The sequence below is a fragment of the Malus domestica genome, chromosome 17 (assembly GCF_042453785.1).
Source record: "Malus domestica chromosome 17, GDT2T_hap1".
Taxonomy (NCBI): domain Eukaryota; kingdom Viridiplantae; phylum Streptophyta; class Magnoliopsida; order Rosales; family Rosaceae; genus Malus; species Malus domestica.
This window is the reverse complement of record NC_091677.1, coordinates 4,729,012-4,752,339: the sequence shown is the minus strand read 5'-3', so window position 1 is coordinate 4,752,339 and position 23,328 is coordinate 4,729,012. Positions and strand designations below refer to the sequence as shown.

General features: G+C 37.3%; 5 protein-coding genes across 7 annotated transcripts; 2 read left to right on the top strand and 3 right to left on the bottom strand.

Annotated features, from left to right (window-relative positions):
* Positions 1–790: 790 nt before the first annotated feature.
* On the top strand, positions 791–3,624 carry LOC103404848 (receptor-like protein kinase FERONIA). The gene is made up of 2 exons (XM_070817361.1): positions 791–1,772; positions 1,872–3,624. Exons 1-2 carry the CDS (start codon positions 980–982, stop codon positions 3,467–3,469), a joined length of 2,391 nt encoding a protein of 796 aa, XP_070673462.1. The 5' UTR covers positions 791–979; the 3' UTR covers positions 3,470–3,624.
* Positions 3,625–3,914: 290 nt separating this feature from the next.
* On the bottom strand, positions 3,915–7,532 carry LOC103428344 (uncharacterized). Of its 2 annotated transcripts, none has more exons than XM_029097893.2 (11): positions 7,319–7,532; positions 6,605–6,734; positions 6,121–6,259; positions 5,830–6,042; positions 5,602–5,740; positions 5,048–5,198; positions 4,852–4,961; positions 4,672–4,769; positions 4,494–4,563; positions 4,238–4,349; positions 3,915–4,044 (listed from the first exon to the last, which is right to left on the bottom strand). In XM_029097893.2, exons 1-10 carry the CDS (start codon positions 7,409–7,411, stop codon positions 4,260–4,262), a joined length of 1,233 nt encoding a protein of 410 aa, XP_028953726.2. In that variant the 5' UTR covers positions 7,412–7,532; the 3' UTR covers positions 3,915–4,044; positions 4,238–4,259. The 2 variants fall into 2 exon arrangements, with proteins under 2 accessions (XP_028953726.2, XP_028953727.2); XM_029097894.2 differs by lacking the exon at positions 3,915–4,044 and adding an exon at positions 4,093–4,144.
* Positions 7,533–8,512: 980 nt separating this feature from the next.
* Positions 8,513–10,218, bottom strand: LOC103404638 (protein SPIRAL1-like 2). Its single transcript, XM_008343567.4, has 3 exons — positions 9,989–10,218; positions 9,079–9,366; positions 8,513–8,808 (listed from the first exon to the last, which is right to left on the bottom strand). Exons 2-3 carry the CDS (start codon positions 9,346–9,348, stop codon positions 8,725–8,727), a joined length of 354 nt encoding a protein of 117 aa, XP_008341789.3. The 5' UTR covers positions 9,349–9,366; positions 9,989–10,218; the 3' UTR covers positions 8,513–8,724.
* Positions 10,219–10,637: 419 nt separating this feature from the next.
* LOC103417078 (putative methylesterase 11, chloroplastic) lies at positions 10,638–13,743 on the bottom strand. The gene is made up of 5 exons (XM_008355280.4): positions 13,231–13,743; positions 12,323–12,559; positions 11,749–11,892; positions 11,285–11,416; positions 10,638–11,167 (listed from the first exon to the last, which is right to left on the bottom strand). Exons 1-5 carry the CDS (start codon positions 13,576–13,578, stop codon positions 10,889–10,891), a joined length of 1,140 nt encoding a protein of 379 aa, XP_008353502.1. The 5' UTR covers positions 13,579–13,743; the 3' UTR covers positions 10,638–10,888.
* Positions 13,744–18,622: 4,879 nt separating this feature from the next.
* LOC103404635 (uncharacterized FCP1 homology domain-containing protein C1271.03c-like) lies at positions 18,623–22,684 on the top strand. 2 transcript variants are annotated; one of them, XM_008343564.3, is made up of 7 exons: positions 18,623–18,745; positions 19,833–20,445; positions 20,540–20,621; positions 20,804–20,870; positions 21,245–21,430; positions 21,525–21,585; positions 22,196–22,684. In XM_008343564.3, the coding sequence occupies exons 2-7, from the start codon at positions 19,935–19,937 to the stop codon at positions 22,393–22,395; spliced, it is 1,107 nt and encodes a 368-aa protein (XP_008341786.3). In that variant the 5' UTR covers positions 18,623–18,745; positions 19,833–19,934; the 3' UTR covers positions 22,396–22,684. The 2 variants fall into 2 exon arrangements, with proteins under 2 accessions (XP_008341786.3, XP_017179683.3); XM_017324194.3 differs by having other exon boundaries at positions 18,626–18,745; positions 21,538–21,585.
* Positions 22,685–23,328: the final 644 nt, after the last annotated feature.

Genomic DNA, 23,328 nt, shown 5'->3' with positions numbered 1-23,328 from the left:
AATTGACTTTTTAGTACTGAAATATTTGTACCTACATGATTGTACCGAAATATATTATAATGAACCTAAATATATGGACTGAAATGTATTATATTGAATTAATGTACCTAAATGTTAATACCAAAATGTATGTACCAAAATGTACGTACCAAAATATAGTATATTGAATGAATGTACCTAAAAGTCAGTACTCAAATGTGTGTACCAAAATGTACGTACTGAAATGCATTATATTAAATTAATGTACGTATATGTTTGTATCAATGGATATACAGAAATATTCAAATGTATTAATGTACCTAAATGAAGAACATACAAAATTGTTATCGGAATATATATTATAAAAAAATAAGTTGCCTAAATGTGGACATTAAAATATATTATGCTGAATGAAATAAAAAATAAATTTAAATGTAATTAATACATTAAAATTAAAATAAAAGATAAATAAAACATCAAAATATAACTAATAAATGAGATGATTAAATGTACTAGGGACTAAAATTGGATTTTAATCTTACACAAGATTATAATCTAAAACCCATCTTTTTTAAGAATTAAAATGAAGTTCTCTAAAATATAATTTATTCATAATATAATGTAGCTAGAACTTTCTAGCTCATTTACTCCACCAACAAAATGTGCTATAATTCGCCAGCGTATGCATAAATCTTTCTTTGTGCCTTCATCATGGGCTGGACCTATAACAACAATACGTCGAGTGCGCGGAGGAAAAATTATGGAAACGGCTCCCGGTCATTCTTCAGGGCACGGATTTTTATTTTTATTTTTTTTTATTTTTTTTTTTCACACAAAGACTTTGTATAGACTTGTAGCTAAGCAAGATATTTAAAATGATCATTCACAGACATACAATGCTAATAGCAGTGCAAACGGCCTCGTCAAGAGCCTTCAAATTCCAGTGAGAAAATGAGTTAAACAGGCAACACCTCACCCTTTCTATGTTTTTCATACAATCATGAAGAACCCCATCAGCAAACACCCTATTAAATCTCTCACTGCTCTTCTCCTTCCCCTTTTTCTCCGCATGATAGCCATACACATGGCCGGGGCCTTACCGCCCTACGTTCCGTCTGAACAAATCAGCCTTCAATGTGGCTCTGCCGGTCCCAAATTCGGCCAAGACTCCCGATATTGGGATGGAGATATCCGCTCATCTTTTTTTCCATTCGAGCACCAAGCAGCTCGTAACAATTCCGTAGTCAAAGATTCACCTCTCTCTGCTTATTCCGGACAACCGCTTTACAGCTCAGCGAGGCTTTCCCGCTTTAAATTTACCTACACATTTCCACTCTCTGCCGGCCCAGTGTTCATCCGCTTGTATTTCTACCCAGCTACTTACGCCCCCAACTTCAACCGATCCCAAGCCCTCTTCTCAGTCCAAGCCAGTGGCTTTACCCTTCTCCACGACTTCAACGCTTCAGCCACAGCTGATGCTTCTGCCTCGGATACTATATACAGAGAGTTCTGCCTCCACACTGAGTCAGGACATAATTTGAATATCACGTTCACTCCAAGCAACGCAAGCCCAGATGCCTACGCGTTTATCAATGGGATTGAAATTCTTTCCATGCCCCCATATCTTTACTACACTTCACCCCAAAGCCGGGATGGGGTTACTCATGTAGGCAGTGAAAACACTACTCGCATCAACAACAACACTGCCTTGGAGATGGTGTACCGAATCAATATCGGTGGCGAAAGGTGGATCTCTTCTGATCAGGACACTGGTATGTACCGCAATTGGGAAGGTATGGGAGACGAGTCCAACTACCTAGACGATTTAAGTAGGAAGTATAGTATTTTACAGCAAAACAGTAGCATTCAGCTTAACTTTTCTAAAATACCAGAGTACTCTGCTCCGAAAGAAGTTTACCAAACCGGCCGCTCAATGTACAATCTCACCTGGAAATTCCCTGTGGATTCAATGTTTTCTTACTTGGTTAGGCTTCATTTTTGTGAGTTTGATGGTGAAGTGACGATGCCCGGATACCGTGTATTTAACATCTACATCGACAATCAATCCGCTGAGAAAATGGCGGATATAATCGAGTGGACTGGTGGAAATGGAAGACCAGTGTACAGAGACTACGTTGTGTTCATGTCGGGGAACCCTGCAATCCCGAAGAAAGTCAATCTCTTTCTTGCACTGGAAGGGGATTCCTGGGATGTGGCAATCTTGAACGGACTCGAAATGTTCAAACTCAGTGAAAATCAGAGTCTCGCCGGACCAAGCCCTGACCCACCTCCTATAGCCCCAGCAAAGAGGACACCATCAAAACCTAGCACCAGATCAAGAAGTCCTTTGCTTGCCACGGTTGTCGGTGTAGCTTGCGGAATACTTGGACTCTCTGTCCTTGGGTTCTTGGTTTTTTGGCGGCGGCGGAAAGTCAAGGGCACTGCCTCAGATGGGTCATCATCTTTACCAACACATTTGTGTCGTTACTTTTCACTGACGGAGATCAAAGCCGCCACCCAAAACTTCAGCCAGAGTTTCATTGTTGGTGTAGGCGGCTTCGGTCACGTGTACAAAGGGCATATCGACGGCGGGGCCACTCCCGTTGCTATCAAACGGCTGAAACCCGAGTCATCGCAAGGAGCCCGCGAGTTCAAGACGGAAATCGAGCTGCTCTCACAACTTAGACACCGTTATTTGGTGTCTCTCATTGGGTATTGTACTGATAAAAATGAGATGATTTTGGTGTACGATTACATGGCACGTGGGACCCTCGCTAATCACCTCTACCACACTGACAATCCACCTCTCTCCTGGGGACAACGGCTCCAAATTTGCATTGGCGCCGCGCGAGGCTTGAGCTACCTTCACAGCGATGCGCAGGGCACTATCATCCACCGTGATGTGAAGAGCACAAACATTTTATTGGATGAGAAATGGGTGGCCAAGGTTTCGGATTTCGGATTGTCGAAAGTGGGCACGGCCACCATGTCCAAGACCCACATCAGCACGGCCGTGAAAGGTAGCTTCGGGTATCTAGACCCAGAATATTACCGACGTCAACAACTGACGGTGAAGTCCGATGTGTACTCATTCGGTGTAGTGTTGTGTGAAGTGTTGTGCGCAAGACCAGCTGTGGTGCATGCTGCGGAGACGAGGCAAATGAACTTGGCTGAATGGACCAAGAGTTGTCATCGCGACGGGGAACTTGATCAAATCATCGATCCGAACATGAAGGGTAAGATTGAAACCGAGTGTTTGAACAAGTATGTGGAAATTGCTATGAGTTGCATCAATGACAGTGGGATGGAAAGGCCGTCAATGAACGACGTTGTGAGGGGGCTTGAGTTTGCATTGCAACTACATCAGAACTGCAGTGAAAGGAACAACGAGGATGCCTTTGCCAGCGTGCCAGGTTGCCCTACGAATGAATCCGTTCAATGCATATCTGAGACAATCTTCTCAGAGATCAACGATCCCAATGGAAGATGATGAGCAACATTAGAGTAATCTAGCTAGACCTAAGACTTAAGGGCTATGGGTAAGCCTGAACATGATATGAGTATGTTTTTTTCTTATCTATTGTGTATGAACCCAATTGAATGCTGAATCACTTGCAGTGCCTGCCATTGCTTTATATTGCAGAACTATTTCTACAAACAAACTGCACTTACGACTACACAATTGCGGGAGAAACTTAAAAGTGCTTCTAGATAGAAGCGTTTTCTAAACAAGCACATGCCAAGTGCATCTCCAAAAAGCACTCCCAACCCTTTTTCCAAGAAACACACTGATTTTAGTAAGAGAAATTATATTCACACACCAGAAATTACTTCTCACACCTTTTTAATTTTTTAATATTTTCTACACACCACTAACACTTGATGAAAAAATATTAAAAAATTAAAAAGATGTGGAAGAAATAAATTAGGGTGTGTTAATACAATCTACCTTGTGTATTTTTAATAAAAGCACGTGTCAACAAAAGTGCTTACAAAAACAGTTTCATACGACCCCCAATTTGGCTGGAATATGCTCCATTACAACTTACGGACAAGAGAATTTTCCTGTTAAACGCAACGGAAGTTACTACTGATATAACCAGTAGATCATCATTTCGCAAGAGTACAATGTTATACCACTTGTAACCAACACGAGACTATTTTCCTGTCAAAATTTTCAAAACATTTTATCCAATTCCAAAATAAAGGGGAATCAATTACACTCGTTCATTGAAACTCTCGTAAGTCAGTCAAGCACCTACATTAAGATCCGTAAGTTTCTAACGAATAACTAAGCCTTGCACTGCCTGTGATCCATCGTCAGCTATCCTGTTAGCTCGAATGGTGCTGATAACGTTTGCAATATTACCCTGACAATGAGAAACTCTGTCAATATACGATTATATAATGAAGATTTATGGACAATGCAATACAAAGAGTGGTTTGTTATATGGTAGCAATGAATCAGTTCTTAGTGGGCAGTTAATAATGAAAAAGCGGCTGAAGTTACTTACCCTCCAAGTTGCTAACTTTGTTCTTAGTGTAAGCCATTGGTCTTCCCCAAATACTCTCTCAGTACAGCGGCTGCAGATGAAAGGCCAATTCGGTTCAACAACAAAGAAGCCTAAAAGATTGAATAAACAACTATATGCATTTTTGTGCGTACGCATAAGGTACGAAACACAAACTAACCTCACAATCACCACTTGATTCATCTGGTCCATTTTACAGTCCATCAACTTGGCAGTTATTGCCTTTACCACCCAAAGTTCAACTTCGTCATCATTAATCTGCCAAAAAGAAGTGCATAAGCATAACTAACCATGATGTCAGATTTACACTTCTAGAACCAGAAAGGTAAGCCAATCTAACCTGAAGCGTATCTCTGATAGCACTGTAAGGAATCCGTCCAGATTCATCAGAACCAAGATCCATCAAGGAAATCAACCTCATCTTAGTTATGCAGTCTTCATGGACAAGACCTATAACATTTCAGAAAGCATAATTTAGACGAACAGAAAAATGTATATAATCCGAAGAAAACCAGTCAGATGAAACTAAACTTTACCGTAGCTTTTCAGTAAATCAGAATTTACAGCCTGAAACTCCAAGTAAGCATCCAGCCTCTGAGTCAGAAAGATCTTCAAAAGCTGATATGCCAATGCATGCTTAGCATCCTTCTCCAGTTGCTCTACAGCAGGCATATTTAGCAAATCACACTGCAGCATAACATTAACAAACCAACACACCAGTTATCTAAATGCCTAATGGAAGGGGGGAATATGATCATCAGAGCCAACTGCCAAAAATCCAGTTGTTTTGAAGTGATAAAATTAAGCCAGCACACCATCGTGTTTATACAGATATTATATGCAACTGCAGAGGAAGCATAGTAGCTTTTCAAAATGCCAGAAAATGAATAATGTCTACAAAGATCTAAACTACTACACAATTAACTGGGTCCACCACATAAAAATAGAATGTTTTTTAACAAGAAAAAGAAACATACTTTGTAAAGAATCTAACACGAGTAAATAAGATGAACAGTCACCAAAAAGAAACACGGACTAAAGAATTAGTCCAAAAAAATCTTTGAAATTCCACAAGATCCTACAAAAATACCTGAAACATGTCTGGGGCCTTCACAAATTCCACAATTGTACGTATAGCTTCCTCTTTGGCTTCACTCAATGTATGCACATCTTCACCAGAAAATGTCGCCAAGTACTTGGTCAGGAATTTGAAAGACTCCTTTGTCATGCTGAAAATACAACAGAAAATATAATTAACAGTTCTTGAAACAAATCAAGGAAAGACATGTAAATATAGAAAAAGGATTACAAAGCATACTTTTTGTGTTCTTTCAGAACATTAGCGATGGTCAAAAATAACTGCCTCTGATCAGAGATCCCAATATTCCACTCTTTCAAAAAACTTTCCACATTCTTGAATGAAGGGATGACATGTTCAGTGACCCTCCCATTGATAGCCAAATTAAGAGCACTCAAGTAGACTAAGAACCGGCTATATGGGTTCTCCAGTAGGTTGTACAGATTGAACAAACTGTAAACAAAACAAAAACGGTCAAAAGTACATTCAAAATAATAAAAAGCTAAGGTCATGATCACAATGGTATCATACATCTTTAAGCGCAACGCAGGCTTGTCGGTTGGTTTTTGAGTAATCTTTGAGGATATAAGTTTTGCCATCTCCAGTGCTTCATCTGGACTTTCAGACTTTGTAACAACATTGCAGATAACAGTGAATATGCACTCGAGATCTGGAAGGAAAAAAAATACATGAATTTGTTATGATGAACATTGACAAAACTGTTAAGATGGCATTTAATTGTCATTACTAATTGAATGTGTTGACACTAAGTCCATATCATCCAAAATTGTTAATGAGAACATTTTAAAGAATATTAGCAATTTCAATTTCTACAATGGTAGCATCCATGTAACTGACCAAAAACACGTGCAGAATTTTGAAGTAATTAGACTAAGGAACTTAAAGCAAACATTGATATAGTGGATGAACGAGAATTGGAAGAAAACCCTCTGCAATACTCAGCCTCTTTATCCATTTAAAGAGGTACATAAACATCTAACAATACAGATTGTACCTTTTTCTGAGACCTTTGACAATATGACCTCAGCCGAAGTAAGCATAAGGGACACCAAATCGAACCACCTGTCCATTACCACGCATTCTTGGGCTTCAGCACATAGTCTAGTAACTTGCGGCTCAGCAACCTGGCAGATAATCATGACAAAGATAAATCTCTTCCTTTATATGGAAATCAAAGAACAAGGGCCATTCCCTTGACTCGTACTGATGAGAATTTTACTCCATGAGAGATTGAGCAAAAATTTGCCGAATTGACCTACAGGAAATTCACCAACTTCCGTAGTGATATGCATATGCACAGTATCTATATACATATTACATACACGCGTATTTCGGTTTTCTTTCGTTGGGAAAAAATGGTGGTGAAATATCAATTCTTACTTCACAAATACCAAATGCAGAATTCGGAAATACATTAGCCCAATGTTTTTGTCACCGCAAACCCAAGTTTCGGATTGGAAAGCATTACAATTAAAACTGAGTTTCGAGATTAAGCACGTAATATGCAATAAAGGACTAAAATTTAAGGGGGAAAATCCAATATCTAATCACAGATTAATACTAGCAAACCCAAAAACTCAGTTCAATTACTCGATCCAAAAAACCGGGCAGAAAGCATCCAACCCCCAAATTGCAAGACAATCACATCTTGACCTAAATGCACAAAGGAAAATGAGCAGCGAAATTGTAGGAGGAGAGAGAAGAGTACCTCGTGGCCGGCGTCGGCCCAGGCGAGCTCGGAGGTGAATTGGACGACGGCGAGAGCGGGATCTTCCTCGGAGGTTGGCACCACAGTCGTCATTGTTAGAGCTCTCTGGAGCTGCAATTTGGTATATGTTTTGCAGCCGAGACAGAGAGAGAGAGAGAGAGAGAGAGAGAGACGAAAACCCTAGCCGAGGCTTAAGTCTATCTATCAGTTCAGTACGTTGGATTTTCGTGTACGATTATGGACGGCTATTATCGTCTATAAGTTTCGTTTTCACTCGGGTCGTTATTTATTTATTTAAAAAAAAATCGATAATTTAGTGAATGGAAGGTAATGTTAACCACCATGGTTAGCCTAGTGATTAGTGACAAATTATAAGTTCGTATTTCATATAGCACGTCTGGAGTTTAATTTTTTTGTATTGATGAATCACACGATGATGGTTAAGAGAGACTGAAATGCATCTATGAGTCTTTTCGTTCCCTCGCGAAATGATGAACTGTCATGACGAAACCACTAGCTAATCCTATTTAAATAAATAAAAAATGGAAGGTAATGTTTTTGTCCCTTAATAATATTAAACACTTAAAATCACACAAGCGCAGAAAAAACTGCATTGCATTTTCTATTTTGCTTTCCTTGTGGATTCAAAAATTGCAATACAATTTTTATTTTGTGGAGATTAGTTTCTCTTCTTCAAATCATTGTGTCTCGAGTTCAAATCATAATATAGATTAGTATAAAATATCGTTTGTACTACTTGAAAGGATTCTTTCTCTCTTCTTGTTCCGTCTCTATTTATTTTGCATGATCTTGGTTCTTATCTCTTTCATTCTTTGGGCAGTTGGTAGGATCCAATAATCCTCAAATGCGAACAAGAAATTGAAATGCAAATAAGAGATTTATCTTGCTAGAAATTTTAGCAGTATCATTAATTTGATTGAGCTTAATTAAGTTCGAGTATTAGTCACAAATTCCGATTGAGTCTCAAGTTATATGTTTAGATGAATTGCAACCATTTATGAATGCTTTTGTAGGAAGCACTTCTAAAGATGCTCTCAATAAACATCTTTTAACTTGTTCCATCAAACGTTACTAAAAACGCTTTTAATTGTCCAAAAGAGTTTCTGACATTTTTAAAAGCAATTTAAAACGAACTTGAGTCATGAATGTATGAAGGAGAAAGTACGAAGTAAAGCAGAACTAGTGCATATGCGTTTCATTCGGATTTAGTAATCAAATCTCCATCCATCATACAACATTACAATTTGCAAACATGACATTTTTGGAGTATATAGGTATTCATATTTCTGAATTATATATACATATATATGTGTATATACACAATTGTATATATTATCATTGCTATTATTCAGTTGCTGATGTGATGGTTTCTACAAAAGCAAGAATCAGTTCCCACTCCTACCACCAAACAAGTAGCCAAGGGATGACCCGCCGCCGGGAGCGGAGTGAACCTTGGTCGATGGACGATCCTGCATCCACATGCACAACCAGTTTACAACACATCCCCAAAATATTGTCGTCATCAATATTGTATCTGTATTTTAGATATTGCACGATAACATGTTGATACAATTTTTTTTCTACAACGATACCAACATGATATCAATAATATATGCACAATTACAGAACGGACGCATATGTCCTAGCAGGACTAGACTTGCACGTCATGGTTATGCAACAAAGACAGAGTTATAGCCATAAGCGAATGAAACAAGTAGACTAATTGAAAGACCACGCACCGTGATGAAATTTCCGCAGTTCTGGCCATCAACTCGGAAGTAATTGTTCGTACGCTTGCTGTGAATGCCGGCTGGAAGCTGCTTATCAATCGGTGATGAAGCAGGAGCTGGAGCTGGAGCAGGAGCTGGGTTAGCATTCCGAGGTGGTGGTGGTGGTGTGTTGTTAGTAGTTTTTGGGGTTTTGTTAGCATTAGCTGTCTCTCCACCTCCGAACAAATACCCCAAAGAGCTTTGTCCACCACCACAGCTGACTCCACGTCCACGCCCCATTTTTATTATTTTCTTTTCCTATTTCCAGCAACAAGTCCCAAACCAAACATGTTATTAACAAGGATGGCAACATTTGTACTTGAAACTTCATCAAGAACGTGTAGAAATTGTTCACTAGAAAACCTATATTTGACAAGTAAACTGGGTAATGTACGATTTATGGCATGATATGAAGTATGCAAAACCCGGCTAGAAGATACCGATGAACGCTATATGATCCATATAGCAACAGGTTATCGGCGCATTACAAGATAGTGATTTTGGCACTCCTCATTTAGCCATTTGCACTCCAAATTAAATACTGTGCAACTTTTTTCCGCAATTGGAGGAGTGCAGAGGTTAGACGAGGAAAATTAAATCAATAACCCTAGAAGAAAATGTACGACCTTATGAAGCATGAAAGATGATTACAATATTGCCTAAGGCATTGACATATTACCAGAAAAAGGGGAGAACGAACATGAAATTGGAAAAACAGAAACAAATGGTTCCGAATTCATAAATTTATAAAGAATAAAAGCTCAGATCATGGCAAAGAAAACATCTTAGATCCCTATGCTCTATGGAAATTGATCTGAAATTTTCATAGATAGAAAAATAAATAGAAAATATAAAGAAAAAAAATGCATAGATAACGTACTTTGTTCTTGCTTCCTCTTGGGGCCTAAATTTTGGCGCCCTGCAAAAGCAACTGGGAGGTGTGTTCGTGTTTAGATTTTGTTTTGTAACCAAAGAGACATGGTCAAATTCTGATCTGGCAATATGGTATGAATCCACACGTAGCGTGAGTTCGGATCAACAATCCAACTGACTTTCACGTGATGAGAGAAAATAATGTATTTTACATTTCTACTCACATTTAGACCTAGCGACGGGTCGTGTTTGTATCGTTTTCGTGTTCTATCGTGTGAAACCCGTTATATTAATGGGTTCTTAATGGGTCATCCGATAAAAAGTCAATTCATTAACATGTTGAGTCGTTTTGTTTCCGGTTAACGAATCATGCAAAAAAATTGTCATGTCTAATGTCTCGATCTAACAAACAATATCTTATCGAATTCTTAAGGAGTGATCTGATAACACCAAACTCATCAACGGGTTGATCAGAAATCTGTTATGTTCATGTTGTTTCATGTCGAGTTTAACTGGTCGTACAAGATATTGCCAACGATGTTTCTAAATGAATTGAAATCTGGAAATTGCGCGTGGCATGCCTGGTTTTTGTATGTTTACTCAAAGTTCAAGTGTTAAGTTGTTAACTTCATACTATCCTACTAAAAACAATCCTCTGAACACAGTGACGAAATTGCATTCGATCGGAAAATTACCTCAAAAATATATCTTTTTGCGAACACGTCTCATAAAATGAACACAAACACACGACTTTATCCTATAGCTATGTGCATTTACATGCTTACTCGCGATCCTAGCTAATGCAACTGCATAAATTACGGATGATTCCAGTGGCATTTCAATCATATGCCAGCGGAGATCGAGAAGGGTTTTCTAGAGGACATCTATCCGGGAAAAGACGGTGTTTCTAAGTAGATGAAATCTTCGAAATCTCCAGCAATAACTTGTGCAGGGCTTGAGGCTTTGAGAAAAAAGGAGAGTGATCAGCGCCTTTCAAGCGGAGGACCTGTTCGGGAGGGCTTTCTTTTATCATGCTCTCCTGGACCGTGATGGGTATGGCATTGTCTTCTGATGTCTGTATATAAAACCGCCTCACCAATCCATATTTCAAGTCGGTTAATGAGAGCTTCTCCAGAACCGGGGCAAATGGAATTGGCCTCATAGAGACGGATGCCAACGCGACATCCTAGAGCAACATAAGCAAAAGGAAATTAGTAAAACTAGCAAGGAAAACGAAAAAATGGAAAACCACTTGCGTGTTTTTCATAGGAAGTTCGGTGCGTTAAAAGAAGTGAGGCATTACCTTGCTGGGACTTTGATTGAATAATAAATCCTTCAACATTGATTTATCTAGATCAATAGCAGTCGGAGGCCGATCATTCCCATTTGCATACAAAAATACCTGAGCTTGTCGCATAAGATCATCTGAACTTGCCTGCAATAATTCTAAGCATTAGTCACTCAAACAGTTCATATAAAGCTTTATATAGGTCGTTCAGTTTATAATTATGATACTCGTTTGTAATAATAACTATGCCATAGTCCATCACGGCCAGACACGATACAAAATGCTATTGCAAATTAAACTCAGAAGAAAAATGAGTTCTTTTAAGTAGATTCAGAGGAAATAGATTAAACAAATTCATCTACACATATTTAAGGTTTTAAGGGATATAAATCGATCGTCAAATTTCAGATTCTGAATTTCATTCACATGAGGGAAAATTATAGATTTATCAAATCCAACGATAAAGGATGAGGGAAAACCTGTTGGGAGAACATTTCAAGAGTACTTTGTCCGTTCTTCAACATTGCCGCAGCAATAAAAATGGCCTTTGCGACTTTATGTGGAAATAACTCCATTGCATATGATATACATGCACCACCAAAATCATGACCCACCAATATTACCTGCATAATACAGCAACCAAAAGAAAAAAGCTATGTACCGAAGACAAATACTAGTCCAATATCTTTGTACCAAACAACAAATATAGCTCATATTTTTACGCATGACTTTAAAGCAAGTACATGTTTTTCAGTCATCACTGATTTAGTTTTGTTTATAACTTTATATGAACGGCATTGAAAAATGTGATAGTTATAAAGTATGAAAGGTGTGCAAAGTCACAAATTTGACAATGCCATAGATCTTGAAAGTCATACAAGCGGCATATCAAATTATCGACAAATCCTTTAGACAGTGAGAATAGGACAATATCAATTTCGCCAATTATAAGTGAAGATGGCACTGAACTATTGTCAAAAATGCCACGGTAAGAAATTCAAGCTAAAACAACATTACGAATAAGATAAAAAATTGGAATGCAATTGAATTTACCTTTTTTCCCTCAGGAAGGTTTTCAAGAAAATCAGAAAGAGGCTTCACATATTGTGAAAGACTTGTAACGCTGTTTGTATCAGATGAATGAATTCCAGAGCCGGTCAAGTCTACAGCGGTAACTTTAAAACCACCCTCCTCAAGAAGTGCTATGGTTTTATACCAACACCAAGCACCAAAGCCACCTCCATGTACAAGGACAAAATGGTCGGTTTCTAGACCATCAAGATTAACATCCTATCAAAACACAAAATTTGTTAGGACTTAGGAACCAAAAGAATTTCATCAATGGAAACAACCGAGAACTCAATTGCGGAAACTGCACTAACTCAATCAAATAAGTGAAAAATGGACCGTAATTGAGCAATCACAACAAAGAAATTCCATACAACAACATCATAAACATCACGGCGATTCTCTGGGCCATTATTTACATGATCATGTTAGTTTAAACCCGCCATTATTCGACATTCGGAATATACACGGCCATCCTTAAAATGCAAGTTAATTTCATCCAAAGGGTAAAACAAACCCCTACATACGAAATTTAACAAAAATCCAACATCCTTAAATACGTACGCAGACAAACAGAGGCATACACATGTACATATATAAACATGCATGTATTTGTCAGTTTGTGCACGTGTGTGAAAAGAGAAAAACAATCACCAAGTTTACACATTTCAGTCATTATTTCTTCAATTCCAAGAAAAAAAGGGGAAATTTTCTAAATAATCACAATCATTAATCACTAACTAACCCACAATCAAATCCTAAATTTCCAAAATACTCAGAAGGGAAATTGCAAATTAACTCTATAATCCACTCCAAGTTCCAAATTTTAATTCAATATTAACAAAATTTTAATCTAAATTAACAGAAATTTATCAAGCCCCGCTAACACAAACCTGATTAACAAGCTGGTGGGGCTGGAGGAGGGGGTCGGTGAGGGACCTGGCGCGGGAGCTGGAGCTGCGGGGCAGGGCGTTGCTGCCCTTTTTGGAGCTGGAGTTGGGGTAGCGGAGGGAGGTGGAGCGATCAAAGGGCAGAGAGCCGTTTTGCTGGTGCTGCTGGAACAGAATCGCGGCGGCGAGAGCTTGTTCCTGGATTAGAGCGTCCTCGAGCTTCTCTTTCCTGGAGGATCGCACCCGGGTCCAGCGGCTGCTGGAATTGGGTTGCGGCGGCGGGTTGGGGAGGCGCTTTATGGGCTTTCGCTTGGCGGGTTTGGGTGCGAGGATGGCGCAGAGGTTGCCCATTGTGATTGGTAAAGCATGTAGAGAGAGAAGTTAAAAGGAGGCAGAGAGGAGTGTCACGACTGATGATCTAAGGGAGTGGTGGCAAATGGCAGATACGTGAGTTGACAAGGTGGCTGCGTGGGTTGGTTGGTCGATACTTGTGAGGAGGTTTATATATGTATTTATAGACTAATAGAGAGGGTGTGGAATGTATTATGGTTAGCAACTTCATAACTTTTTTGAGCTTACCTCTTTTGGGTTAATGCTCCGAACTACGAGTCTCTTGTTTTATTTTTTGGTCTCTTATTTCGTCTTTTGATCATTCGGTGATTAAGATAATACTTTTATATCGAAACAGTCAACTTGTTGACTCTAATTAATATAATTTGTAAACTTCTTTTACAATCAAATTCTTTATCTCTATAATTTGAAATTGAGTATAAAAATAGGCATGCAACTTTACCGAACTAGCTTAACTCACGTTTTTTAGAAAGTAGGAAGTGGCTCACAACTCATTCAAGTTTGAACCCTATGCTCAACTTCACCATAATGCGTGAGACAGTAACTTGAAGCATAAATTAAGTGAATTTAAAATTCGAAATATAGTTATCATTTTTATATTTCAAACTTTCTAAAGTTTGAGAGTTTATACGTTTGAGAGTTTATACATTTATACTGAGATAAAGGCTCTCATTCATTACGTTTTTCCGCACATACACACACATATTATACATTGTGAATCTTAGGCTGTTATTATTATCACTTCAAAATAGTCAACCTGCACTAAAAAATTTTGGAGAGAAATGTTTAGAAATATAGGTTTTTTTTTTCTCTTTCAAGCTTTCTGTACTTGCATTTTGTCTATATATAGATATTGGTAACAAATTCATTATTGTGTATCTTAAAAACGCCAATAAACAACTATATATTGTATGTTATTGTTCATATGGATAATTAGGTACCCACCACTCACAATTATATTGGAATTTTGTTGTGGCCTCGATTTTCTTCACTGATGATGAATTAGGGTTGGTAGTTGTGAGATGTTGCTGAAATTTTGTATTATTTATACAATCGACCTCACTTAATAAGATAAAATTTTATTATATTATAATTATGAAATGTAGTTAAGACCCGCTCATTAAAAGTTCTTAAGAATTTGGATACTACCATTTGTCTTAAAACTTGAAAGCACATGCATGCATACTTTGATTTGAATTTTATGGTGTGTCGGCGTTGGATGTACACTTGACGGTGACGTTTTAGGAAAGAGACTAATTTCAGCATTTCTGGCGAGCATTTAATTAGTAGGTTTAATATGCTTTGCGGTTGTTTGCTTATGCAATTAATCAGGTAATTCCTTATGCTGTTGTTTGCTTATGCAATTAATTAGGTAATTCCTTAGGACAAGTACTTTGTCAGTTTCTACTACGTACCAACTACCCTGCCGAAATTTACTTCATTCCAATCGTCACTGCAGTACAATATAACTTGATGTTATTAATTCACTCATTGTAATATTATCGATCCAATTATATTATATGACAGTTTAACCCTCTCACTTCAAAAATTACACAAAGAAACCACCAAACAAATAAGATGACAATTACAATCCACCTGAACTCAGTCATTTGATGCACATTCTAAAAAAAGGTATGGTTACCTTTTATGACAAACTTGAATGATAAATGGGATACGTACATTAAATTTATCATAACAAATAACAACTATTGGACTTCATGTGAATCGTATAAAAGACTTCTCCAATGTCACAAATTTCATGACAAATATGAAGGGAAAGGTGCCAGGAAGGTCACAAATATTACAACCGTTTCCAACTTATAGCACGAGAAGAAAATAGATTACAACTTTAATCAATTCTAGTACCAAGTTTTTTTTAATGTTTGCCAAATTTCCACTCCAGTACTGTCAAGGAAGAACGTTTTACGTTCTTTTATTTACGAATAATGTATCTTAACCGAATAAATCAACAATTATAACCAATCAATTTATTAATCTTTATTTGAAGATCAATCCTACTTAAATCATTCAAATTGGAGATCGTTTAATTATTCACATATATCAAATAAATGGACGGTTTATCTTGAATATATTAGTTTGTACCTACAACAGTTTATCATGAATATATTACTTAGTACCTATACCGTCGATTTGTTTTATAAATTTGAATGACTAAATGATCTATAATTGAAATGATTTTTTGTGGAGTTGATCTTTAAATGAAGATTAAGAAATTGAACAGTTAATTTTATGAAAGTTGTACGGTTAAAATACATTATTCACAAGGGAGAATGAGCTCATCCCAAGAGGAGAATGCAAGTATTAGCCTTACCCAAAAAAAAACATAATATTTCTTAATCTCCTTTCCTTTCTAATTTGTTTTAAGTATTAAGAAAGAATTGAAAAAGTTGTATTATTTTGTTTGATCAGTAGGTAGATGAGTAGCATGATTGCTTTGGTTATATTAGATAAATAAAGTTGGTTGGGCCCAGAATTAAATTTTGATATATGTATTGTTCTTGCAGCAGGTGATTAGTAGTAGTACTGCTCGACGTTTTTCCCTATCTTTTTAAGCAAGGCATGCATGGGGGTGGTGGAAGGTGGTGGTTGGGTTTACAGATTTCGTATATTAATGCCCATCCAACCTCCATTGTCCATTATCATAGGAATTCTCCATGAAAATGGAGCACCGACTGTCGATTAACTGATGTCTCATTCTTTCTTTTTTTTTATCCGAATTTAGAACCAACAGCAAAAGATAAATTTATACATGCAGAAATTTTAATTAATTTTCCGCATCACCAACCAACTGCACACATATCAAATACTCAATTCATATGTCTCATCTCTCTCTCCACAGCCCAGCGGCCCCAGACGGTCATTAATTTCTTTATCAAGTTGTTTTGTCCCTAATTGGTATATAGATCAGAGGTAAGCTGCAGCAAAAATATATAAAACTGGAAAAAGAGAGTGGGCAAAGTACTGTGATTTCTTATATAAGAGACAAAGTTTCGCGAAGAGAAAATGAGATGATGGGTAAGTTTGATCGGTATATTGCATCGCTTGGACATGTTTGAGACTGTTTATGTTAAAACCGAATTGCATTCTACCAACCCAAAGAGCTTTTAGCAAATACGTCTGATAGAAAACTTGAAAGTGTTTATAGGTTATAAAAGCGTTTTTTTGGAGAAACAATTCGTAAGTGCTTTTCTAAAAGAACTTGGGTTTTTAGTAAAACTTCAATGTGTTTCTAGTAGAAACACTTATAGCAAAAATGTTTATGAACAAAACTACTTCCCATAAAGAAATCTCATTCTAATATATCTTGGTTGGTGTTTGGTCCACTAATAACACTACTGAACTCAAATGTTGGTCTAGAGTTAGAAATAATTGGATTCATTTGTCGCTAGTTGAGGAGAGATACATTATTGTGAATTTGTCATTGATTAAGAGGTCGCACTTGGTGCGATGGCAAGTGCCTTCGCCCATGAGCGGTAGGTCTCGGGTTCGAGACTTGGGAGCAGCCTCTCCATAAATTGGGGTAAGGCTAGCCGACATTCACCTCTCCTAGACCTTGCGTAAAGTGGGAGCCTTGTGCACTGGGTACGACATTTTTATTTGTCATTGATTAACCACATGACAAGTTCTTATTGAACATGTCGATCATCTGAACACATGACAAACATTGATGCCAAGTGAGACCACTAAAACTATGAATTGGTTACAAGAGAAAATCTCTTCTGACACACGATCCAGAACCGAGTCATTTCACAACCAACCCCGTCTAATACTCAAAACTTACTCCAATGCCGTTCATATGCATGTGTATATGCTTTCACTCTATCATAGAGAAATCTGAGAATTAATGGGTAAATATGTCCACAACTCACATAAATTTAGGACCACTTACGCTTTTGATTCCATTGGGGATTCTGCAACTAGAGAAAAAAAATGCACATAGGCATCATAGCAAAGCATATGTTAGATGGAAGCTACTACCTATAGCTTCAGTCAGCAGATGGGCAAGCAGATGCAGGCAGAGCAGGCTCAAGAATTATCTAATAGAAAAGCTTGTGAATATATAATCATGGCATGCATGATATGCACATGATCCTAATAACCTTCGTGCAAAGCTACACGTGGCAAAGACCCAATTGGCCACAACTCAGACTTTAAGAGATTTGAGCACATGACTGCGAGCTGATCATTTGAAGTAAAGAGCACAAGAAGTACTAGAGATATATAGAGCATTTCTAAACTTAGCAGATTTGTTCATGAAATCGAAATCTTTGCCTTTTGTGCCTATATTTTTCAAACATTATTGGCATATGGTTGACTTGTGGTCCAAGGTTTATCGGATCGGCAAGTCACTTGAAGAAAAGTTGGCATCGTACAGTTTGATCTTGAGGCATCAATCATCATAGTTCGTGGGGGCATCTCAAGAAGTGGGATAGCAGTGGATTTGTACTTTGAGAGAATTTTCCAGGACATAGGCGTAGAACATAGCAAGTCTTGAAAAATATGAAGGTAAAGATGTAATGGTGTAAGGTGAATGCTAAAGCCAATCTCATATTTAACTTCCATAAGTGTTCATAATGTTATTTAGATGATGTGAAGGAATTTTCGAGTATAATCGATCCGTGATTGTAGGAGCTTACATCAACGTAGGGGTGGGCATTTCTTAGGATAATGCTAGAATTAGTTGCGCATGACTGATTCTTAGTTGTTGATCCCATTATAGAGTCAACATGCATATGCAAATTGAGAATCACCCAATGTTCGCAGAAAGTAGTCGTAACAACTCTCGATCATGTTGAGAATTTTACAAGCCTTCAATAATACAATTATTAATCTACATGCATTAACAATCAGGATCTGCACATAAATGGAAGACCGTCAACCATACAAGCCCTAAAACTGTTTGCCAATATATAACCCAATGATCGAGTCATGGGCCTGGATCTTATATGGATAGCAGAAAGTGGGCCTAATGGTCGGGGGCTAAGACCTAACATTTGAGGTTGTGGGTTGGTCTTAATTGATTGCTGAAACGTGGTCATTTGTTGTCTTTGAAATCTTCAAAATATCCGCCTCCTCCTCCCCTCCCTCCCTCTCTCTCGCTGAGCTCAGAGGTCAGCATCTTTCGCAGCGACGCTGGATACCAAAGGTCAAATCTTTCTCTCTCTCTCTCTCTCTCTCTATCTCTCTATCTCTCAAATCCAAGATTTATATATGCATCATGAATCCATATAATATATATATATATATATATGTACGGTACTACCTTTAGCACTTCGATTTGCTCTGTTCCAAAGTTTTGACATTTGTTGGATGTTTGGATGAAATCTGTTTGTTTCCCCAGTAAATAACGTAGGAAAAATACCAACTTGTAAAAACTAAAAAGTTCGAATAATTCCATTTGGTTATTGGTTTGGTGGGTTCATTTACTATTCATTTGTTATATGGGAGTAAAATTGTCAATTCTAATGGGTACTAGGTGAGTTTCTTGTTGGAGCTTGTAGAGAAGCAGATTATTTTTTTAGATTATTCTAAAAATACGGATTACTTGGAGTTAATGGAAGAAATGACACAAAACGGAGCGCAGTGGCGTTCTAGGATTCATATAGCCGACCTCACTTAGTGGGTAAGGCTTGGTTATTGTTGTTGAATTTTCTAAAAATTCAATCAGCATAGCTTACATATTAATGTAGCTCATTGTGCGGATGTAATTCTTCAATTAAGTTGCAACCTCAGATGATTAACGTTTCTTGTACTTCAATTGTATTCTCAAATTTTCTTTCGAAAGTTCGTGTCTTTCGCAGGTTCAGTTGAACGACGCTTGAGTTAATCCTTTCTATCGTAATGACTTATTGGACCAAACCAAATACTAACTTGAAATAGTGAATAAAACCATAAAGCAAGCATGAGAGAAGAAAATTTAACGCGGTTCGCCTGTGCCTATGTGTGACTACAAGCAAAGGAAGTGGAAATTAGTAGAGATACAACCACCGATATATGGAGCAATACAGTTACAATCAATCGCCAGTAATCAAGGAAAGAATTATGATTTAAATAAGCTACAAGATGAACTTCTCTCTTTTCTTAATTATTCACATTGACAGTTTCTGTGGATTATGTGGTGCATATAATGACTTGTAAAGTAGTTTACTTGCGTGTAAATAATTATTGAGAAAGATTACATTTTCTCATCTTGTTGGAAAACTCATTGTTTTCATACTGCCCGCAACTTGCAGGGAAGTAGAGAAAGGGAATGATCGAGGGTTCTGTAAAATGTGTGGAAACTGACCTTGTTAGACGGATAGTAGAAAGCAGTCATTCTAAGAAGATAATAGCTTATGATCAAGAGTACTAGTTCCTTCACAATGCCCAAGTGTGAAGTCCAAGTTATTCTCTTAGTGAATGCAGGACCTCGGCCTTCCATTATTAGAATTATGGAGACAGGTACGGAAACAACAAAAAATCATGCGCAGTCGAATCAAGTGTTGAAAAAGAAAACAAGAAGGAGACATAGGATGAAGAAGCCAAATTTACTGCAATACACAGGTCTAACTGAGAACCTGCCTCAGGCATATGGTCAGAGTGATGCTAATCATATGCATGGATTGTCAACTTTAAGTCTATCTGATGAAAGAAGTGATGACGTCGTAGTTATTTCATCAGGACGTGTTAAAACCATGAATGAAGAGGACAACAGATCTGGGATTTCAAATATCTCAATTGTAAGAACACCTGTTTGCGATACAGAGAAAAAGCTTCTTATTCTTGATATAAATGGACTACTTGCAGATATAGTATCTCCTCCTCCAAAGGGACTTCCATCTGACATAAGAATTCAAGGGCGAGCAAGTGAGAAACTTTTTTGTACTATTGCTTCACTTATAAACTCTAAATGCTTTGTTTGTTCTTCATCTTTAATTGCGTCATTACTTTTTTTGTTCAGTTTTCAAGAGGCCCTTCTATCTTGATTTTCTTAAGTTCTGCTTTGAGCATTTCGAAGTGGGTGTGTGGTCTTCAAGATCCAAGTAACCTATAGTTTGCTATCATTTCTTTCTTTTATTTCGCTTATGTTGAATTATTTTTTATTTTAAATTTAAGAACTACTTTTTTTTTTGTTTCTGTCTCTCTTTACTTTAGCAGTATCTCGGTTGTTATCCATTGGTTTTAGGAATAATTAGTGACAACAATACCTATTAATTTGTTGAAGGAGAATTGTGGAAAAAGTGATTGATTATCTGATGGGTGATATGAAGCACAAGTTGCTGTTTTGTTGGGTAAGGCCTTATATCCATGTTCATTTTGTGCATCATTTAGCATTTTGTGTGTAGAAATTGCAATAACGTTCTCAGTTCAACCTTTCTTGCTTGCTCTTATCCTCAAGTACTCTATGGGATGATCTTGCAATGAATAAAAATCAAGGAATCTTCATGATTCGTATGGCATGCAAATTTGTCTACATATATTTACTAAGTATATTGATTATTTATTTTTATGTCTAAACGAGTAAGAAGTCTATTTTCGCTAATTATCACTAGATAGATTCCTTTTCCTACCAATTGGTGCTCCTGAAACCATAAAATAGCTCGAACATTGATTTCCTTGCATCCGAGTTCTGGACATCTTGATGGATTGTATGATGGCGTTGCAGGATCTATCCCACTGTACTGCAACAGGGTTCAGGACTCTAGAAAATAAGCATAAGACCTTGGTGTTTAAGGAGCTGAGGAGAATATGGGAAAAACAAGACCCTAGTCTTCCATGGGAGAAAGGCGCATATAACGAATCAAACACAGTGTTGTTGGATGATTCTCCCTACAAAGCCTTGCTTAATCCTGTAAGCTCCATTTTCATTTATCTGTTCTCATTCTTTTGAGATACTTAGTTAAGTAGTTCTAAATTTTGGATTGTATTTAACTCTCGTCTCATAGGCACATACTTCAGTGTTTCCTTATCCATTCACGTTCCAGCGAGGGAGCGACACTTCATTAGGTAATAAAATATATTCCTTAGTACCTTACTGCTTTATTTCCAGAAAATGTACATGTACCGTAAAATGCAGATTCTGCTTCTGTCGCTTAACCTCAATGATATATATATTTCTTTTTTTAAGTTTGCACATGATAAAATTTTGAGAAACGTTGAGTGGGGATACACTTATGGAATTTTCCCAGTTAATTGTTCTTTAGTGTGAATCGTCTGGTTCATTTGATTGTGGTTATCTGCGCAAAAACAAGTTCTCCAAAAATTGTACTAAAAAAGAGAAGGTTATAGTTATAAGTTTAATACAAATTGACTTGCCAGCTACCTCCAATATATAGGAGATGGAGTTATACATTACTTCACATTTTTTGCTTACTAAGACTTTTCATAACTTGTCGGTTAGAAAGTCAATGGCAACATTACGGAGAAAAGAGGAACTGAAATTAGCAGGACACCCCTTTGTTAAATAATGCATCTAACCTGGTTCCATTCCTTGATGACTGAAATATTTACTTTGCACTTGGGTTGCATTGTTTTGGTTGTTTGGATGGTATTAAATGTCAATTCTTCAACGGGGTAGAGGCAAATGATAAATAAAAATGACCGTAATGTATGGCAGGTCCTGGAGGTGATATTCGGGTCTATCTGGAACGGTTGGCTGCAGCTGAAAATATACAGGAATTTGTAGAGCAACAGCCATTTGGCCAAGGACCTATTAATGAAAGTAGTGCATCTTGGCCATTCTACCTCAAGGTTCTTAGAAAGGTGTATGCCATAGAAACCGCCAACATAACCTGTAGTTCTACGGTGAAGCGCTAGGTATGAAAAACACATTACTTGTATTTTTGCTATGGTGATCATTTGTGTGGAACTCCTCTCTCATTCTCGAAGGGAGTATTCTTCCAAACCTTTGCCAAACAAATGGAGCTGGTGATTTGCCAGAACAGCCACAGCTTGTTGGAAAATTGACCTCGTAAAGAAACTGTGATTGAAGTGTTTATTGGAACAAATACTGCAAATTTACTTTCTGGTAGATCCATTTTGGAAAATTGTTTTCATTTCAGATATCAGATATCGACATTCAATTCACATGGTGGTTTTCATTTTATTTTTCTGGAACATTTTTATGATGTTGCTGAAGAGGATTAGTTGCATATAGATGCAAGGAACATCTAAGAGTTGTTATTTTGCTCACCATATTTATTCCATCGAACTAGCTTTTAGCCTAGTGGTAGTTCTCTTTTTAATGTTTGTATACTTTTTACGAGAACTTCCTTATGGTACGTGATTAATTTGGATGTGGTCTCACTGTTTTCTGAACAAACAGTATTATACCTACACTAAGGGGAGGGGGTTGGGCATAGCCTCATAATGGGCTAGAACATGTTGAATTAAATCTTTTTGCATTATTAAATGACATGATTGCGTTATCGCACTGCCATTTTTTTTTTGGGTCAATTAGATCTGAATTTTCTTAAGCATGCACAATATTATACATAATAATTTGCAAAATTTCGATAAATAAATCAATTTATTGAAAGAAAAAAGTTGATAATATTGAGAATCAACTCTTATTCTAGTTATATTTCTCCTTCCTAACATTTGGAAAATGTTCATAGTGGAGTTTTGCATTCCACCTGAAAAGTTACACAATGACACTCAGACATAGAGAAAGATTAAACGAAATTTGCTTCTTCCTTGGTAAGGTCTAATGCAAAGAAACCTATCTCTCTACACACGTGATGAACGAAA

Excerpts from the sequence above, each read along its gene's own strand:
- LOC103404848 (XM_070817361.1), top strand. The coding sequence starts at position 980 with ATGAAGAACCCCATCAGCAAACACCCTATTAAATCTCTCACTGCTCTT. Across the intron at positions 1,773-1,871 it reads TATGTACCGCAATTGGGAAG|AGTACTCTGCTCCGAAAGAA; the intron begins GTATGGGAGACG and ends CTAAAATACCAG.
- LOC103428344 (XM_029097893.2), bottom strand. The coding sequence starts at position 7,411 with ATGACGACTGTGGTGCCAACCTCCGAGGAAGATCCCGCTCTCGCCGTC. Across the intron at positions 6,260-6,604 it reads GTCAAAGGTCTCAGAAAAAG|ATCTCGAGTGCATATTCACT; the intron begins GTACAATCTGTA and ends TTTTCCTTCCAG. Across the intron at positions 4,962-5,047 it reads TGATTTACTGAAAAGCTACG|GTCTTGTCCATGAAGACTGC; the intron begins GTAAAGTTTAGT and ends GAAATGTTATAG.
- LOC103404638 (XM_008343567.4), bottom strand. The coding sequence starts at position 9,348 with ATGGGGCGTGGACGTGGAGTCAGCTGTGGTGGTGGACAAAGCTCTTTG. Across the intron at positions 8,809-9,078 it reads ACTGCGGAAATTTCATCACG|GATCGTCCATCGACCAAGGT; the intron begins GTGCGTGGTCTT and ends ATGTGGATGCAG.
- LOC103417078 (XM_008355280.4), bottom strand. The coding sequence starts at position 13,578 with ATGGGCAACCTCTGCGCCATCCTCGCACCCAAACCCGCCAAGCGAAAG. Across the intron at positions 12,560-13,230 it reads CCCACCAGCTTGTTAATCAG|GATGTTAATCTTGATGGTCT; the intron begins GTTTGTGTTAGC and ends GTGTTTTGATAG. Across the intron at positions 11,168-11,284 it reads TCAATCAAAGTCCCAGCAAG|GATGTCGCGTTGGCATCCGT; the intron begins GTAATGCCTCAC and ends ATGTTGCTCTAG.
- LOC103404635 (XM_008343564.3), top strand. The coding sequence starts at position 19,935 with ATGATCAAGAGTACTAGTTCCTTCACAATGCCCAAGTGTGAAGTCCAA. Across the intron at positions 20,446-20,539 it reads AAGAATTCAAGGGCGAGCAA|TTTTCAAGAGGCCCTTCTAT; the intron begins GTGAGAAACTTT and ends TTTTTTGTTCAG. Across the intron at positions 21,586-22,195 it reads AGGGAGCGACACTTCATTAG|GTCCTGGAGGTGATATTCGG; the intron begins GTAATAAAATAT and ends AATGTATGGCAG.